The 20,604-nt window shown below is 42.7% G+C and overlaps 1 protein-coding gene across 2 annotated transcripts in view; it reads right to left on the minus strand.

Annotated features, from left to right (window-relative positions):
* LOC140740297 (uncharacterized) overlaps positions 1–20,604 on the minus strand; it is a 406,935-nt gene that overhangs the window by 57,755 nt on the left and 328,576 nt on the right. For both annotated transcript variants that reach the window (XM_073069447.1, XM_073069446.1), the window contains 7 exons: positions 18,521–18,574; positions 14,403–14,456; positions 11,411–11,518; positions 10,336–10,389; positions 4,604–4,657; positions 4,043–4,096; positions 2,158–2,211 (listed from right to left, as the gene is read on the minus strand). In XM_073069447.1, the coding sequence (XP_072925548.1) occupies positions 2,158–2,211; positions 4,043–4,096; positions 4,604–4,657; positions 10,336–10,389; positions 11,411–11,518; positions 14,403–14,456; positions 18,521–18,574 (432 nt within the window). The remainder of the gene's footprint in view (positions 1–2,157; positions 2,212–4,042; positions 4,097–4,603; positions 4,658–10,335; positions 10,390–11,410; positions 11,519–14,402; positions 14,457–18,520; positions 18,575–20,604) is intronic.

Genomic DNA, 20,604 nt, shown 5'->3' on the forward strand with positions numbered 1-20,604 from the left:
AGAGCTATCAAGTGCTCTTCACACTTTAATCCTTTCATTCCCGGGATCATAATTGTAAATCTCCACTGAACTTCCTGCTCATCTTGCGTTCACTGTTCCCACTTGCTGATTAGAACCATATTCTTCTATGCTTTTCCTATTTGAACTCCTTGATTCCACTGCCTCCCCTGGCAGCACCTTCCAGTTATCAACTGCTCTCTGCATAAAAAGCTTTCACCTCAGGTCCCTTTAGAACTCTTTCCTCTCACTTCAAACCTATGCCCTCTAAACTTTTGATGTTTCTACCTTGAGAAAATGATTCTGTCCATCTATCTTAACCATGTCTCTTACCATCTTACATACTTCAATCAGGTTACCCCTCAGCTCCGTGGTAAACAAACACTTCTATCCAACGTCCTCTAACACAGGCAACATTCTGGAGTACCTCCTCTGCATCCTATCCTTAGCAACCATATCATTCCTATCATGCAGTGATCAGAATTGCACAAGTATGGCCTAACTAGTGTCTTCTAAATTAGCAACCTAACCTCTCAAATTTTTACGCTGTATGCCCTGACTATGAGGGCAAGCATTCCATATACCTTCTTCACCACCTGATCCACCTGCACTACCGCTTTCATGAAACTATAGACTTGAACTTGAAGGTTCCTCTGTTCACCAGCATTCCTTTGTGCCCTAAAATTTATTGTGTATGTCAAACTCTTTTTGACTTTTCAAATCACACCACCTCGCACTTGCAGACTTATTTGAAATAAATTCCATCCACCCATGCTCTTCCCGACTTGCTGTCTGACCTTTATCCTGCTGTGACCTTTGACAAGCCTCCTTATTATCCACCAACACTACTAATTTTTGTGTCATCTGCTAACTTGCTCATCATTTCTCCAACATTCATAACCAAATAATTAATATATATCGCAGACCACAAGGGTTCTGGCACTGATCCTCACAGTCCACCTCTGGTCACAGACGTGTAATTCAGAAAAGCATCCTTCATGGTCCAGCATGTGCCCATTGCATGGTAGCACCATACCCCCAATCGCCACCCCTCCCTCCAGCATAGTGACACAGGTAATACAGCCACTGCCTCACAACTCAGGAGATTCTGGTTCGATCTTGACCTTAGGTGCTGACTATGTGGAGTATGCACTCTCTTCCTGTGACCTTATGAGCTTCCGCCATTTACCTCCATATGGAAAGATGTATGCTTTGTAGGTTAATTGACCATGACAAGCTGCTTCTACTATGTAGGTGGGTGGTAGAATCTGGGGAAGTTGATGGGAATGTGGTGAGGAGATTATCTGTGCATTTCAGTTCTTAATTTTTAGCTGAAAACAGACAAATCATGATTTGCCCCTCCAACTTTGATCAACACTTGTTCTCATCAAATCTATAAATGTATTCCATTGCCCATCTGTATCTATTATGCAACAATAGCAGCTTCTCCACCCTCCACCCATGGCACACCCACTTCTCACTGCTCTATCAGAGAGGATCTGCAGGAGCCTGAAGACATTCTCAACTTTTTCCCCTCTGCTGTCAGATTTCTTGAACAGACAATGACCAATGAACACTACCTCAGTAATTTTGCTCTCTTTTTGCACTATAGAGATCCATGTAGTCAGTGGCCACTTTATTAGGTACAGCTGCTTGTTAAGGCAAATATATAATTAGCCAATCATGTGGCAGCAACTCAGTGTGTAAAAGCATGGAGACATTGTCAAGGGGTTTAGGTGTTGTTCAGAACAAACATCAGACTGGGGAAGAAATGTGACCTAAGTGACTTTGAGAGTGGCATGATTATTGGTGCCAGATTATTGGTTTGAGTATCTTAGAAACTGCTGACCTCCTGGGATTTTTATTCACCACAGTCTCTAGAGTTTACAGAGAATAGTGTGAAAAACAGAAAAAAAAATCCAGTGATCAGCAGTTCTGTGAGTGAGGTTAATGAGAGAGGTCAGAGGAGAATGGCCAGACCGGTTCAAACTGACAGGAAGGTGACAGTCACTCAAATAACCACACACACAAGAGCATTTTTGAATATAGACTCCATGGACTGAAAAAAACCTTCTACATCATACATAAATATAGAAATGTCACAATGCTTTGGACTCTAAACATATTTACTATAAAACATAACTGTATTAAAAGCCTTACCTTTGAGCCCTTCTGGCCCTCTCGACCTGCGGGACCTGATGGCCCAGGAGGACCCTGGAAGAGAGAATTTAAACAGGCATTTAAAAAAAAAACAAATAATGATACGAGACAGATTGCAGAGCCTGGAGTCACATGGCACGAACAGCTCCTGCTGCTAATACACCTCAGCAGCATAATTATACAGCACAAAATGAATTCCTTTGTCACACCATCTCCTCTTGCAAAGGTCAGAAACTCTGCATAATAGAATGGCCCAGTGATGATTTTTTTATTAATGTTCAAACTTGCAGAATGTGTGAATATTAAACCCTGAATTGCATTGCAAATGATAATGGGTTTAAGCTTTACTTAAACAGATAGTGGCAATGCAACTTATCATAAACTTCTTTTTTCAATCTAGCCTGTTTTCTAAGAAAAATTATCCAGTATCTTCCACAAGAGCTCTATTGCAAACCCCTGTAAGGGATAAATACAGGACAATTACCCTGGTATTGGGAAACAGTGCTGAGTGGGTACTGACTGAAACAATCACATTGCATTACTGTGCAGTCCCAGTATTTCTAGTCTTGGATAATCCTACCTTGTTGCCCCACCTACTGCCATTCCCACTTTTCCAACCTCTGCAATATCCAATGCGGATCTCGCACAGGCTGAAGTCCCAGATATTCCACGGTGTTCCTCCTCACTTCTCCCAGCCTCCACTTCGGATGGAGATACAGCCTGGATCCTTTCTTCACTCCTACACTACTTCATGCTTGGACTCTGTAAGTGGACTGCTTATGATCACCTTTTCTATATTTCAACCCTGGCTCTAATGCTTGTCAACTGGATCCTGAGTATGGACAATCGAATTGACCTTGGCCTCTGGTCTTTACTGACTTATGGCTCAGGAGTGGTGACATCTTCCCCTGCTTCACTAGACTTCTCATTACTTTCTCCCTCACTCTGGAGATGACTGTCTTCCTCATCTGGTCTGACTCCCTATTTCTTTGATCTTTCATTATGCCATCCCTCATCTTGCCTTTCGTCCCGAAAAAATGGCCTAACCACATGGGACGTGTGATTGATGGTTCCTATTTTGATTGTTTGTAAAGTGGTTTTGGCCATTTGTCTTCATTCTTCATTCACAATGTTGGCATTGACAGAAAGGCCGCCATTAAACATCCATTGCAGCCACACTTTGAGAAGATGAAGCTGCAATCTTAACACACCAATTATTATTCCAGACCATCTAAAAAAGACAATCTAGAGTTAACCATATTTCCCTGGGTCTAGAGTCACATTTGGGGGAAGGGTTAATGCGAGTGGATCTGAAAAGGAGTTTTCCTATTGTGGGGATGTCTAGGATCACAGGGCACAGCCACAGAATACAGGGATACTCTTTTGGAATAGAGAAGAGGAGGAATTTCTTTAGCCAGGAGGTGGTGAATCTATGGAATTCATTGCCACAGAAGGCTGTGGAGGCCAAGTCATTGGGTATATTTAAAGCAGAGGTTAATAGATTCATGATTAGTAAGGGCATCAAAGGTTATGGGAAGAAGGCATGGTTGAAAACGATAATATTCAGCCATGATGGAATGGTGGAGCAGACTTGATGAGCTGCATGGTTTAATTCTGCTTCTACACCTTATTGTCTTATAAACTAGATCAGTTGAAGACAGACTACTTTCTTCACTGAATGGAATTAGTGAACCAGATGGGGTTTTACAACAATCCTTCAATTTATGGCCACTGGTACTGGGCCTAATTTTCATTAAGAATTCCTGGTCGTCCTCCATATCCATTTTGGTTGAATTTGAACACTTATCTTTGCACTGCAAAGCAAAACTCCTGGATCACCACGACTATTGATAAAGAAACATGAAATTTATGGATAAATACTTACTCGTCTTCCAGGCGGGCCAGGGGGTCCTGGTTCACCTGATGCCCCGATTGGACCCTGTAAACAGTGAAACATAAAATCGATTTATACTCACAAGAACATGTTTAGAGTACTTGCAATTGTTTGATAAAGCAAAGTATTTCTGTAGCCTTAGCCTCTTCTTGCTCTTTAAACCATTTGATTGGGAGGTTGGAGATGGTAAGGACAAGATTTGCTGGGATCCTCTTGCACTCTTTCCAATAGTGTAACATGTTAAAGATTATTCACTGGTTGCAAGGCAAAGTGCAAAACTGTTGTGTCAGTATAGGACTCTGTACAACAATATGTGAAGATAACCTGGTGAACCCCAGCAAACACCAGTTAGGAGACTGGATGATAGTTCAGAGACAGAGGCTGACTGGTGGAGTGGGAAGGTCACTAGCAGATGGAATTTTCAACTGAGAAATGTGAAGTGTTACATTTGAGATGAGACAATTTAAACCCAACGCTGGGAGTTAATAACAATGAAATACTTGAGGCATTTCTCAATGGAAGCAGAGACTAAATTTGATAATAAAATCTTACCGGCAGACCAGGATCTCCAATGCTGCCCTTCTCCCCAGGTGCACCATCCACACCCTGAAATAAAACCAGAAATGTGTCAGAACAACCAGAGAGAAGACTTGCCTCCTTGCTTGGTGTGGAACAGTGGATTGTGTATTTGGTAGCAGAAGATAAGACACAAACTTTCAAAGTTCAAAGTAAATTTATTATCAAAGAATGTATATATCACTGTATACTAACTTGAGATTCATTTTGTTTCAGGCTTTCAGAACAGATTAAAGAAATACATGAGAATTGATGAAGAACTACAAAGACTGACAAACAACCAATGTGCCAAAGACAAATCCTGCAAATGCAAAACATGCATACATACATACATAAATGAATGAATGAATGAATGAATAAATACTGAGAACCATTTCAAAGTGGAATTGGATAAATATTTTATTTTAAAAAAAAGACCCTGGGCAGCGACATGAACCCAAATGGCCTTTCTATGAGGCAGCAGACATAATGAGGTGAATGGCCTCCACTGTAGCTAAACACTCTGTGATTCTGAGCAGATGATCATATTCGTAGGGAGGGCGGTCCTAGAGGGTTAGGTGCTGATCAACCTTGGTGCACTGGATGGAATAACATTGTGTGGTGGGAGTGGTTTTCCCTGTTCCGAACACCTTGAGCAGATGTTGGCCTTACATGCAACCTTCTCTGTGGTCAAGATCAATACCTGCTCAAGTTATGCACCAGTGATAAAGAATCATTACTTGTTCCATCGCTTCGATGTAATTCCATATAATGCATTAATATTATGTTGAAGAGTCTCTACGGCCCAAAGAGCTCTCTATTCCAATGATTTATAATGGGTGGTGGGGAGGGCGGATGGTGGTAGGTTCTTGAAGTTCCCATCAATACTGCTCAGAACTTACCATTGTGGATTTATGCCCTTTGCAGACTACGTTGTGAAAGACCTGGGCTTAAAATTTGGCATGTTCTTGATGACTGTCACTAATTTTTTGCAGATGCAGCACAGAAACACAACCTGAGCCCAGTCCGTCATGCAAAGCAACCTCCCCTCTGCTGACTCTGTCCATACTTCCTGCTGGCTCAGGGAAACAAACAACTTAACAAAGAACTTTTCCCACTGTTTTGTGCACTTTATGCAGTCCTGGGTAGGTCTGTAGTCTAGTGCCATTTTCTTCTGTGTTGTTTTTTTTACGTAGTTTTTGCACTGTGTCATGTAACACCATGGTCCTGAAAAACGTTGTCTCATTTTTACTATGTACTGTACCAGCAGTTATGGTCGGAACAATAAAAAGTGACTTGACTTGACTTGACTTGACTCAGTCAGTTCTCTTCACACTTCTTCCAATGGGCAGAACATACAAAAGCTTGAGAATATGCACCACCATACTCATGGGGAACATCTATTGGTCTATCGAGATCTTCAATGGACCTCTTTTATGGTACAAGATGAACTCTTGATCTCCCAATCCACCTCACTGAGGCTCTTGCACTTTATTTGTCCATCTGCGCTGCACTTTCTCCGGAACTGTAAAACCACTTTCTGCATTCCCTTTCCTTTATTACTGGCTTGATGCACTTGTGTATTAAATGATTTGAAGAAGTGGTGTACAACTATATTTTTTTTGCTGTACCTTGGTACATGACAAGAAAAACCCAAATCTATTTCAGTTCAAGCCAAACCCAACTCACACCTAGACCGCTGGCTTCAGCCACAGTTTTCTCAGTCTTGGGAGAGAAAGATGTGAGTTCAAACCTCACCTCAGGCAAATGACCATAAAAATCCAAGTGTGACACTGACATTCAGTCATTTCATCTGGAATGAAAGACCTAGGCAGATAGCTAATAGGAGGAGGAGAAAGGAAGAAACGGAGCAAAAGCTGGCGGGTGATGTGTGTATCCTGGAGAGGAAGGCTGTTACCTCCCCTCTGTCTTTCAGTTCAATCTGAAACTTTGACTGTCTATCTCTCTCAGAACTGTCCATCTATTTCCTCAGGATGGTAAAGAAATATGGCATGTCCCGTCGACTGTTACCAATTTTTATCAATGCACCATAGAAAGCATTCTGTCTGGTGGGGTTGCAATGGTCTTCGACTGCTTTACACAGGACTGTAAGAAACTGTAGAGAGTTGCTGACATAGTTCAGCAAATCACAAAAACCACCCTCCCCTCCCTGGACTCTCACTATATTTATCGCTGCCTCGGTAAAGGATAATCATAGACCACCACCTCACCCACCCCGGAGATTATCTCTTCCCTCTTCCATCAGGGAGAAGGTAAGTAAGTCTCAGTCAGGCTTAAGGACAGCTTCAATCACACTGTTATCAATCTCCTGAATGACCTTTTATATGATAAGATGTCCTCTTGGCCTCACAATCTACCTTGTTATGATCTTGCACTGTTTGGGCAACTTTTACACTTTATTCTGCATTGTTATGTTTAGCCACAAGAAGATAAACTTTCCACTGTGTTTTGGTACTTGTAACAATAATAAGCCGATTCCAATAGATGATGCTCGACATGCTGACTCTCCTCCAGCAGCTTGCCTTCCCCTCCAGATTCCAGCATCTGTTGTCCCCCGTGTTCTCAGTTTCATGTTCCATCATAACCATCATGTCCCGAGACAGATTCACAGACGGAGTCATTTAGCTGGAATCTGAACCATGATCTCAGCTGGGCTCTAAGCCTCAGTGCATAGCCTGACCCTAGACTCCGAGACCTCAATCCCACCCATGGTCTCCAATATATGATCGTGTTGTTCTCCATGTAAAGTTAATAATGTTGACTGTCCTCCGTGATGTACCCATCATTCACAGATGAGAGGTGAAATCACAAGCGAGTTGATGGAAGTATATGGAGAGTAGGCAAGGGATAAAATTAGATGAAGCGTCTCGGTCTGAAACGTTGACTGTACTCTTTTCCGTAGATGCTGCCTGACCTGCTGAGTTCTTCAGCATTTCATGTGTGTTGCTTTGAATTTGCAGCATCTACAGATCTTTGTGTTTGTGAAAAAAAATAGAGCTGGCATAGGCTCCATAGGCCAAATAGACTATTTCTGTGTCATAAGGCAATGTGCAAGAGCCCATGACTTATGTAAACTAACCACTGAATCCACTGATTCCAATAGGCAACACCAGATGAAATGTCACTTATATTGAAAGAGGGTTGCACAACACTCTAGTTTCTGATGCATTAGTCATAAAATGATGGTCTGACAGGGCTGTGTGATTAGAGACGGCAGAGGTGTGAGATCAGAAACTACAGGGGTGTGTGATCAGAAACTACAGGGGTGTGTGATCAGAAACTACAGGGGTGTGTGATCAGAAACTACAGGGGTGTGTGATCAGAGGCTACAGAGGTGTGAGATCAGAGGCTACAGAGGTGTGTGATCAGAAACTACAGGGGTATGAGATCAGAAACTACAGGGGTGTGTGATCAGAAACTACAGGGGTGTGTGATCAGAAACTACAGGGGTGTGAGATCAGAGATTACAGAGGTGTGTGATCAGAGGCTACAGAGGTATGAGATCAGAGGCTACAGCGGTATGAGATCAGAGGCTACAGAGGTGTGAGATCAGAGATTACAGAGGTGTGAGATCAGAAACTACAGGGGTGTGTGATCAGAAAATACAGGGGTGTGTGATCAGAAAATACAGGGGTGTGTGATCAGAAACTACAGGGGTGTGTGATCAGAAACTACAGGGGTGTGTGATCAGAAACTACAGGGGTGTGTGATCAGAAACTACAGGGGTGTGAGATCAGAGGCTACAGGGGTGTGTGATCAGAAACTACAGGGGTGTGTGATCAGAAACTACAGGGGTGTGTGATCAGAAACTACAGGGGTGTGTGATCAGAAACTACAGGGGTGTGAGATCAGAAACTACAGGAGTGTGTGATCAGAAACTACAGGGGTATGAGATCAGAAACTACAGGGGTGTGTGATCAGAAACTACAGGGGTGTGTGATCAGAAACTACAGAGGTATGAGATCAGAGGCTACAGCGGTATGAGATCAGAGGCTACAGAGGTGTGAGATCAGAGATTACAGAGGTGTGAGATCAGAGATTACAGAGGTGTGTGATCAGAGGCTACAGAGGTGTGTGATCAGAGGCTACAGAGGTGTGTGATCAGAGGCTACAGAGGTATGAGATCAGAGGCTACAGAGGTGTGAGATCAGAGATTACAGAGGTGTGAGATCAGACATTACAGAGGTGTGAGATCAAAAACTACAGAGGTGTGTGATCAGAGGCTATAGAGGTGTGAGATCAGAGATTACAGAGGTGTGGGATCAGAGATTACAGGGGTGTGATCAGAAATTACAGAGGTGCGAGATTAGAGGCTACACAGGTGTGAGATCAGACATTACAGAGGTGTGAGATCAGACATTACAGAGGTGTGAGATCAGAAACTAGAGGTGTGAGAGCAGAGATCCGAGGTGTGAGATCACAGGCTGCAGAGGTGCGAGATCAGAGATTACAGAGGTGTGAAATCAGAGATTATAGGGGTATGTGATCAGAAACTACAGAGGTGTGAGATCAGAGGCTACAGAGGTGTGTGATCAGAGATTACAGAGGTGTGTGATCAGAGGCTACAGAGGTGTGAGATCAGAGATTACAGAGGTGTGTGATCAGAGGCTACAGAGGTGTGTGATCAGAGGCTACAGAGGTGTGAGATCAGAGGCTACAGAGGTGCAAGATCAGAGACATAAGAGGTGTGAAATCAAAGATTATATAGGTGTTATATTAGAGGCTACAGAGGTATGAGATCAGAGGGTACAGGTGTTCAGTTTACAGTTATGTGTGGAAGTATGCCTACTGTTCTACCTGTACTGCACACTTGATGTGACAGTAATACTATGTTCTATATTCTGTTACTGTTATTTTTACCTGATGTGCCAGTGAATTGAATGATCAGTCTAGAAGGCACACAAACAAAAGTACTTTACTGTACTTTGGTACATGTGAAAATAATCAGGCAATATCCTGTGCAAACTGTGGTGTTATACATGTGTAGGGCATACAGTTTATACACAAAGGTGTTGGAAAAAGACTAGCAATATCATGAAGGATCCCACCCAACCTGTTTATGGATTGTTCGTCTCACTCTCATCAGGGAAGAGGCTACAAAATATCCCTGCTAGGATGACTAGACTCTGAAACAGTTACATCCCCCAAGCTGTCAAGCTGAACAACATCTTAATCCATTAACCCATCCCACCACGTCCCACCTCAAATACATACACATCACTTATCAACACTTCATATACGTACAATCAGTCTATGTGTACAATAGATAAATGTACATCGTTTTATAGAATTGGTTTTATATTTATATTGTATTATACTTATATTGTATTTTTTGTTCTTTTTATTGCATTTTTATGTTTACTGTGTTTATTTTATGTTTTATTGGATCCAGACTAACAATCATTTCCTTTTCCTTTACTCTTGTATACTGAAGACTGACAATAAACAATCCTGAAGCTTGCAAAAACAGAGAGATTGCAAGAAATAACAAATGTCACCGAGGGCCCAGAGTTCAACCTGTCATTCTGTGCCTTGCAGCGAAGTTCAAGGAAATTTTGTTTCAGGACTTCCACTTGTTGGAAATCAATTGATGACTCAGACTGCAGAGCAAGCCACTGTGGGTGAGTGATTGTCTGCTAATGAAAAGTCTACAGTAGCTTCCACCATCCACACCAGCTCACCCAGACACTAAGGAAATTAACACTTACCGGTACACCGGGTTCGCCTGAGGGACCTGAATCACCTGGGAAACCAGCAGGACCCTGTAGAACAGAAGGAATGGAGAATGCAGAACAACAAGTGAGCACCTTGAAGGTTGTTGATTAATAACCTGATGGTTATTGATTAGTCTTTCTATTATAAAACAAAGAAGATACATCTATATAGAATCAGTTGTTTCTCCACTGCCTTTTAGGACAGGTAATTTTATATTGTAATGATCTAAATAATTCTGCTGTTTCAGATTGCTTGAACAAAGTCCTGACCCTGCAATCACTAATCCTCATTGGTTCCCAGACCAGGAACAGTTGGATTTTAATAATGTTCTTTCATTCAGATCCCTCCATAAATTCTCTAACCTCTAGTAAACTGTTCCCCCTCTGTCCCTTTTTCTTTTCTTCCCGACCTACCCAGATCATCTTACACTCAGCCCCCATCACCCCATTTCTTCCCCCACCCATTCACTCCCTCTCCCAATCACCCACACACTCTTCGCTGGCTCCATGCTACCCCCACCCCACTGTTCCCTTCTGCCCTCGCCATCTCCCTTCCTTAATTCCATGCTCCACTTCCTCTCCTACCAGATTCCATCACCTTCCACCCTTTATCATCACCTCCTATCAGCTCACATTTCCGGCATTATTCCCACTTCCCCATCTACTTACCATCACCCCTCCCCACCAACCACTATCAACTGACTACTTTTACTCCTCCATCATTTGCTAGCCATTTCCCCTTCTGCTTCCAATACAAATGAAGTGTCTCAAGTCCAACATCAACTGAGTATCTCTTTCCATAGATGCCAGTTGACCCTCTGAGTTCCTCCAGCATCTTGCATGCAACATGGCTCCACTTTGGCCAATCAGCAATGGACTCCTGGCCTGGACTCTCATTGGCTCCATCTGCACCAATCAACAATACAGTTCCTGTTCTCTTCCCACAGAAGCTCCACTATGCATCAAACAGAAGCTCAGGCCTGGATTGTCTATCATTGACCAATCACTTGTTCAGAACCTTCACCGAAGTGGCAAAATCACAGCAGAAGATGAGAGCTGAACAACTTACTATGTTGCCCTTGGTTCCATCTTCACCTGGAGGACCTTTATCCCCTGCAGGTCCTGCTGCTCCTGGACGGCCTGTATCACCTTTCTCACCGAGTTCACCTTTTATACCCTGAGAGTGGAGAGAAAGACAAGATGAAAACTGGTTTCAGAATGTTCTGTTTGACTACATTCTTATGCAGAATATCAAAGCCTGCTGAAGGACATTGTTGTTGGTGAAACTCTGCCCAGGGCTTTGAAATTGGCTTGGAGAGGAGGGTGGGGTCAGGAAACATTTCTGTTGTCTCTTACACACCAGTTGGTCTGGTGGATAATTTTAGAGTAAAGAGAAGACATCTGAACTGGAGAACCAACAATTGATGATATGGGAGCCAGAGAAATATACCATTTGGCCCATCCAATCCATGCTAGCATTTGTGCTCTACTTGATCATCTCCTATCTTCCTTCCAAATTTATGGGCACAGTTCACTATACTCTTTAGACGAATGTTGCACCTTCTCTTAAAGCCTTCTGGACTGTCTGCTACAATCACTCTCTGTAGAAGGGAGTTCCACCATCTCACCACTCTCCAGATAAGGAGGTTGCTACTGAATCCCATTCTAGGCCTTTAGCTGTTCCTGAGCTGGCATCAAACACATCCAGGACACATGTTGCATGTGAAGATCCTACACTGAACTAGCAATGGTCCTTCTTTGCAGCCTCTCAAGGATGTCGCTTTCTTCAATGGCCACATGAATATCTTAGGATGAGCCAAGGAAGGGTTCAGAGTTCAATTCATAATTCTGAGCCTTGAGCCAATGTGGAGATACCAACTCAAATCCTACCTCAGCTGATGGGGAATCAAAATTCAGTTAATGAAATGTCTTGGCATTAGAATTTATTCTTATTAATAGTGAACACATGATTATAAAATTAATATGCTATTGAAAAAATACATTATTCTCCATATGGACAACATGCAGAATGCTGGCGACACTCAGCAGATCAGCATCTATGGAGGGAAATAAACAGTTAATGTTTCAAACCAAGACACTTCCTCAGGACTCACGAAGTCACGATGAAGCGCCCTGATGAAGAGACTTGCCCAAAATGTTGACTGTTTCTTCTTCTCCATTGATGGTGCCTGACCTGCTGAGTTCCTCCATCATTTTGCGTGTGTTGCTCCGGATTTCCAGCATCTGCAGAATCTCTTGGGTTTATGCTCCATCTACAAATTTCTTGCCAACTCACTTATCCCTGTGCCTTCTTCAAAACCTACTGCCCAGCCCAGATATCAGCAACAACATAGGGATAATAAATCAGCTGTGATGGAATGGCAGAACAGACTTAATGGGCTGAATGGCCTAATTCTACTCCTGTGTTTTATGGTTTTATGGTCTAAACTTTAGCCAAAGTACGTTTGGCACTATTGCCCAATACACTGGTAACTCCCCAGAATCTGCGGAATGTTTGTAGATCTTAACCAACACATTCTCTCTTTCTGTAGTCACTTCCTTCAAGATGACAGCCATCAGGTCCAAGGAACCAGTTGGCCTTTACCTTCATTACTTTTCAGTTTCTCCCACCCCTATAAGACTCTTGAAAATCTCTTATTATTAGGGTCTGTTTAGTATCTTCTACAAAATCCAAAATAACTATTCAGAATTTAATTTCGTTATTTAAATCATTATTTAATTAATAATTTCATGATTTCATAAACAATGTCATTATTTAGATTGGGCGACTGCTCTGTCAAGCACCTCAGCTCTATCTGCAAAGAGCAGAATTTCTTGGTGGCCAACCATTTCAATTTCCATTCCACATTTCGTTAAAACGTGTTGGTTCATGGCCTCCTCATCTGCCACGGTAAGGCTACTCTTAGACCAGAGGTGCTATGTCTCAAATTCCATCGGGGTAGCCTCACGAACATCGATTTCTCTAACTTCTGGTAATTTTTCCCTTCCCTCTTCTTCAATTCCACACTCTGGCCTCTCTCTTACCTTTTCTCCTCACCTGCCCATCACACTCCCTGAGACTCCACCTCCTTCCCTTTCTCCCATTATCCACTTTCCTATGCTATCAGAGATCTCATCTTCTCCAGCCCTTTGCATTTTTCTCTTATCACCCCCCAGCTTCTTACTTCATCCCTCCTCCCCACCTTTTTGGCTTCACTTGTCACCTGCCAACTGTCCTCCTTCCCCGACTCCACTTTCGTATTCTGGCATCTTCCCCTTCCTTTCCAGTCCTGATGAAGGGTTGCAGCCCAAACCGTTGACTGTTTATTCACTTCCATCGATGCTGCCTCACCTGCTGAGTTTCTTCAGCAATTTGTGTGTGTTGATTAAAAATCTCTGTCTATTTTCTGTTTCCTTTTACTAATCCTCCACTCTCAACTGTTGTTCTCAGGGAAGGAAATCAATTCCCCTTATCCGGTCTGCCTTGTATGTGACTCCAGACTCAACACTGTGCTAATTGGTCTCCTCAGGCCAAGGACAATAATGCAAGGCGTTAAATGCAAACAATGTCTTCATCCCCTGGATTAAACCAACATTTTGTGAACCAGTTAGCTGGTGTCGCTGACGTGGACTATTCAGAAGTAAGAAAGACCATCCACATGAATACCAGGGCAGCAGATGGTAGATCTGCAGTCTCACAGGGTCAGAGACTCAGGTTGAATATTGAAATCTGATGCTATTTTAAAGAGAGCTGGACTCTGTAAATTGCTCTCAGTGTGCAGGCAAGTGGTAGAATCTTGGGGGGAGTTGTTGGGAATGTGGGGTGAGCAAAAGATGACACTGATGTAGCATTTGTGTAAATGGGTGCTTGATGGTTGGTGGGACTCGCTGAGCTAAAGACCTCATTTCAATATGGTATCCCTCTGCGAGTCTTAAACATGCAAACCATGGGTGGTATTTATAAGGAAGACCTATTTGAGTTTCAACGACAGAGATGCAACAGTTGATGCTGATAGCACAGTGATCTTGTTTGTCATCATTCTGTGGTGTTGGGTACTTACAGCAATGCCTGGCTCACCAGGTGGACCTGGGTCTCCAGCGTCGCCCCTCTCTCCCTGTCAAAGCAGTGAAACACAAAGTTTACTTGAGTGTGGACATACTCGGAGCAGTTTTTGTCACAGAAGAGACGCAAATAGATCCCAGAAGGCGGAGTGAGAGGACATACTCAAAACCTGTCGCAAACATTGCTGGGGCATCCTCACACCCTGTTCAGTTCCTGAGGCCTTCAACAGAGAGACCTGCCCAAAATAATCTCAGGATGATAAAACTGGAACTCAAAAATTTTCTCACAGCTAGTAACAAAGTTAATCTTGCTCAATAGCTATGAGAATGTTTGTGACTGTGTGTATTCAAACACCAATACATTTTCTTCTTTGTTTCCAACACTGTTACAGTGGAGAAACTCTGCCCCCAACACTCTTACAGCGGAGAAACTCTGCCCCAACACTGTTACAGTGGAGAAACTCAGCCCCCAACACTGTTACAGTGGAGAAACTCTGCCTCCAAAACTCTTACAGTGGAGAAACTTTGTTTCCAACACTGTTACAGTGGAGAAACTCTGCCTCCAAAACTCTTACAGTGGAGAAACTCTGCCCCCAAAACTCTTACAGCGGAGAAACTCTGCCTCCAAAACTCTTACAGCAGAGAAACTCTGCCCCCCAACACTGTTACAGTGGAGAAACTCGGTCTCCAACACTGTTACAGTGGAGAAACTCTGCCTCCAACACTGTTACAGTGCCAGGTTAGGTCTGATAACTCACCAGTTTGCCACACTATTAACTGGTCTTTCTACCTAGACTCAGTTGCAGCCCAGACCAATCCTGTAGTCAGAGCCACCTGTGCCCTTTGCCTCTCTCTGAAACTTCCAATATGCTTAATCAGATGTTGATGAATTTGTCCTGAATTTTTGGTGGTAACCTGCCAAATTCCATCCTTTTCCAAGCTAAAATCCGGCTTTTGCACCATTTTCTCACAGATAAAATTCTCAAAATAGTCTCCAGTTATTTATCTTCTTGAATCCATTCCTTCTGACAACAGATTTGATTCTTGTCCTGTTGTCCTCCTGTCCCTTACACTGCCCATGGGATCACACTGTGCTGACTGATGAAGCTACTTTCTGAACAGCATCACTTGTACTCATCTGTGACATTTTTACGCTTACGTATGAGGACTCGAAAGAAAGAAATGTTACTGTTAAGTTAATTTATGTGGCTAAATTATGTGACCAAATCATTTCTTTCTTGGAGCTTGTTATTCCTCCCTGCTTCTGCATGATTCCTCCATGGATTTTATTTGCTTGATCTTCTGTGTAAGATAATTATATTTAGCCCAATATGAGAGTGTAAAACCTAACTAGTTTTGTGCTTATTCCCCTCCATAGATGCTGCCTGACCTGCTGACTTCCTCCAGCATTTTTTGAGTGTTACTCAAGATTTCCAGCATCTGCAGAGTCTCTTGTATTTTTTATTAGTTTGAATCCCCTTCTTAATCAAAAAGGCAAAGAGCATTATCCAAGACTTCTTTCTGCCTTTTAACAGACCAGATCTGACTTGATCACTGACCTCAACTCCCCATTATCTGAATGTCCTCAATGACTGAACATCCACAGGAGAAGAGAAATTTCTGAAAGAGAGAGTTCCCTGTATCTCCATCCCAACTGACCAAGCTGCTACCCAGAGGATTAATCCATGGCTCTAGATTCTCTACGCATCAGTGAAAATATTATATATTCTGAACAACCCTTTGAGGATCTCATTTATGTCAATGGGATAACACCTCATTCCTATAATTCAGAGAGTCTTGACCCACTTTGCTTAACTTTTCCTCAACCTAGGAATCAACTTTCTCTACATTAACAAACACATTTTAAGCAGGAGAAACAAACAGGTGGACTGTGCTCCAGCTGTGGTCACACCAACACACCATACAATTGTAATGAGAGCTCCCCACATTTATACTTCATTCTTTCGCAATAAAGACCAATAGCCCACTTGCCTTCTTCATTATTTGTTGTACTATCACACTAACTTTATTTCTCATATTGCTTCATTTTGTATAGTTTTGATGTTGCATCAATGTGTTTGGCCCAGGATTGGTCTGCTTTACAGACTGAGCCAATCCTGGGCCCAAAATATTGATGCAATTTCCAAGAGAGCATGCCAGTGACTATATTTCATTAGGGGCTGGAGGTGATCTTGGATGTCACCAAAGACTCTAGGGAATTTCTACAGCTGTACTGTGGAGGCTATTCTAACTGCGGTTGCATTGCTGTTTGGTATGAAGGGGTCACTGCAGAGGACTGGAAAAAGCTGCAGAGGATTGTTAATGCAGCTTACTCCATCTTGGGCATTAGCTTCCCTGATGTCAGGGACATTTTCAAAAGGTTTCCGACATTAAGGACCCACACCACCCAGGACATGCTCTCTTCTCATTAATGCCATCAGCGAGAAGGTACGGGAACCCGAAGACACACACTCAATGTTTTCTTTCCTCCGCCATTAGATTTCTGAACAGACAATGAACACTACCTCACTATTTTTGTTCTCTTTTTGCACTATGTATTTCTTTTTGCAATTTACAGCATATTTTATACATTTCTCCGTGCTACAACCACAAAACATGCCAGATTTGTATTTCCTTTACAAAGACAACCAGATCTGACTATCAGCAGTTAATCGACTCTCACCAATTAATCATAGTCTGTTTCCATGCTCTTCCTACTGAAGTGGATAATCACACATTTTTCCACACTGTACACTAACTGCTTGCTAGCTCACTGAAGCTATCATATCCCTTTGCATTCCCCTTCCAGCTTGCTTTCCGGTCAGTAATCATGACAGTTTTCCTATTTAAGTTGACATTCCATTTTTTTTAATCTTTACAACTAAATCTACTTCATCCTTACTGTATTCTGGATAATAACCACTCACTGCATTAAAATAACCTTCCATCTCCCACTAACAAACTTCCTCCCTCCCCCATACCTTTCCACTCACTACATTTTAAGCAAGCTCATCTTTTGGTATTTTCCCCAGTTTGCTCCACCATAAGTTGCAGTCTCATAGGACATGGAAACAGGTCCTCTGGCCCAAATTGACCACATTGACCAAGACTTTCATCTGAGCTGATCCCATATTCCTGCATCTGGTCCATATCACTCTATGTAAGACCATAAGATACAGAATTAGGCCATTTGGCCCATCGAGTCTGCTGTGCCATTTCATCATGGCTGAACCATTTTCCCTTTCAGTCCCAGTCTCCTACCTTGTCCCAGTATCCCTTCATGCCCTGACCAATCAAGAATCTATTAATCTCTGCCTTAAGTTTACATAAAGACTTGGCCTCTACAGCCAGTGTGACAATAAATTCCACAGATTCACTACTTTCTGGCTAAACAAAATTCCTCCTTATCTTGGTTCTAAAAGGACACCCATCTATTCTGAAGCTGTGTCAAATCTTTCCTATCCATGTACCTGTCCAAGTGACTTCTAAATGCTGTTAATGTACCTGCCTCAACTATTTCCTCTGGCAGCTCATTCCATATAAGAACAGTCCAGTTTGTGGAGAATTTTCCCCTCAAGTTCCAACTAAATCTCTCACCACGCACTTTAAACTTGTGCTCTCTAGTTCTTGATGCTCCAACCCTGGGAAAAAACTATTTACATTTACCCTATCTATACCCTTCTGTAAGATCACCACTCATTCTCTTAGGCTCCAGTGAATAAAATGTCCCAAGCTGTTCAACCTCCACCCATAACTTAGTCCCTTAATTCGCAGCACCATCCTCATTAATCCGGCACTCTTTCCAGCTCAAGGGCTCCTTTTCTCCAGCTGGGTGACCAAAGATGCCCAGACTGATGGCTGCCCTTCAGGATTTTATACATCACTGTAAGGTCATCCCTCATTCACTTATGCTCCTATGAATAAAGTTGAGCCTACTCAAACTCTCTCTACAACTTTGTGCCTCAGCAACTGGAAATTGGGAGACTATGCAGATTGCCTATCAGCATGGTGTTGGATTTATCCAGCCACCCTTCCCTCATTTGATGCTCCATAGGTCTCAGTGGGAGTTTCCCTACTGAGGTGACAGACATGATGTTGGGATCGAGGCAGCACTCACTTTCTCACCCACTGCTCCTGGGGAACCGACTCCTCCTGGGATGCCGGGAGGTCCCTAGAGTGATGAGAAAAAGGAGAGTGAGAAGGGTTTGGGCTGAAATCAGCAGACTAACTTTCACAGGCATGCACAACACCAGACTAGGATGATGAGGAATAAAATATTCGTTGCCACTTCACACAGTAAATACATTCAGTTCATGTGCAAACACGCACAACCAAGCAGCTGCTGTTTGCTACCTCACTCTCTCAGGGCTTGGAGACCTGAGAATCTGTTGATTAAACAAAGAAAATAATTATGCAAATAAAAGATTTCAAAGTCTTGGTCTCCGTCTGTCAGTTGCCTCCCAGCTGCTCAATGAGAATTGAAACAAGGTTGAGCGTAGTGAGAGTTCACAGACAGCGGCTAAAGTTAGTTCTCCCTCATTCAGCTCAGTGAATACAGACAGACAAAAAGAGATAAGACAGACAAAGACAGATAGCCAGATCAAGACCAAGACCAAGACCAATGGGGGCGCGGGGGAGTACTGATATCACGACACCTTATAGTAAGATAATACAGAAGGTTAAGATGCATCGTGATTTGGTAGATCAGTTTCAAGATTAGCTAGGCCATTAAAGACAAAGGATAGTGGTGGAGGGATGTCCCACGCTGGGAACTCTTTCTGATATATGTAAGGGTGTCATGGTAGCATCGCAGCTAGCGCAAAGCTGTTACAGTTCGGGGGGTTCGAAATTCAGAGTTCAATTCTGGCAACCTCTGTCAGAAAAGTTGTATGTTCTTCCTGTGTACATGTGTTTCCTCTGGGTGGTCCAGTTTCTTCCACGGACAAAGATGTACCAGTTAGTGGGTTGATTGGTCATTATAAATAGTCCAGTGATTAAACTAGGGATAGAGCTGTGGGTTGCCGGGCGGTGTGGCTTGGTGAGTCGGTAGGGCCTATTCTTGCTGAATCTCTAAATAAATACATTAAAAATAAATGTAATATCCTGGTTTAAGACCAGCTTATTATTAAACCATAATTTTATTAATACAATATGCTGTTGGCATTTTATTTTCTGTGGATCTCTTCAAAATGTGAATCTATATATAACAAAAGTGTTTCTTTAATTACATTATACAAGGAAGTACTTCGTTTTGCTGTTTAAAATAAAAATTCAGCCGTTTAATACATTAGGCTTGTTGATTAGCCAATTTGATTTGTTTTATTGCCACATTGGCCAATAAGATGCATAGGAAACTTCGCGGCATTTAATCCCTAGCGCCCACCCTCTCCGGGTGGAAATGACATCAGAGGTGCATTACCAAAGTCTCCCCCCGTGCGCTGGCTATTTGTGAGCTGGTTCGCCTGTGCAGAAAGTGGGTCGCCACAGGATAGCTATTTTCTAGAGGGAGCATGGGATCAGAGAAAAAAGGGTAATGGAAACGGACAACAAACGTAGCAGAAGAACATGGTGAAATGCTCAGAGAATAAATGTGGAAGGACAGATATAAATGTCAAAAATTCCTCATGCAGACTGATCTCATGGAGAATGAGCAGATAACCTTCAGTTGGCCAGCCAGCACACGACACTGGAGAAAGTTTGATACATTTTCCTTGGCGGTTGCGTGGATTTTCTTTTACTGGGACTGGTTTTTCAGTGCAAAACCATTTTGGTACTGTGAGTAAATGAAGTGATGCAAACTGGATGTATTATGTGAAACGAGCTCCAACGATTCTGTGCATGCTATCGCTCGACAGGCTAGATGGCCTACAGGTCAGTTGCAGATACGGACAGAGTAAACGCAGATGGAGTTGAATCCAGGCAACTATGAGCTTTTGCACTTTGGGAATGTTAGTTGTCAAGAGGACTGATACACAGAGGGATCTAGGGTTCAGTGCCATAGCTCCCTGAATGTGACAACACACGCTAACAGGGTCAAAACGAAGGTGTATAGTGGTGTTGGCTTTCATCAGTCAGGGCACAGAGTATCAGAGTCAGGAAGACATGTTGCAGCTGAATGAAGTTTTGGTAAGACCACCTTTAGCGTATTATGTTGCATTTCAGTTGTCCCATTACAGGAAGGAAGGGAAGGCTTTGCAGAGG

Source organism: Hemitrygon akajei, chromosome 16, assembly GCF_048418815.1.
Source record: "Hemitrygon akajei chromosome 16, sHemAka1.3, whole genome shotgun sequence".
In the NCBI taxonomy this organism is placed as follows: Eukaryota; Metazoa; Chordata; class Chondrichthyes; order Myliobatiformes; family Dasyatidae; genus Hemitrygon; species Hemitrygon akajei.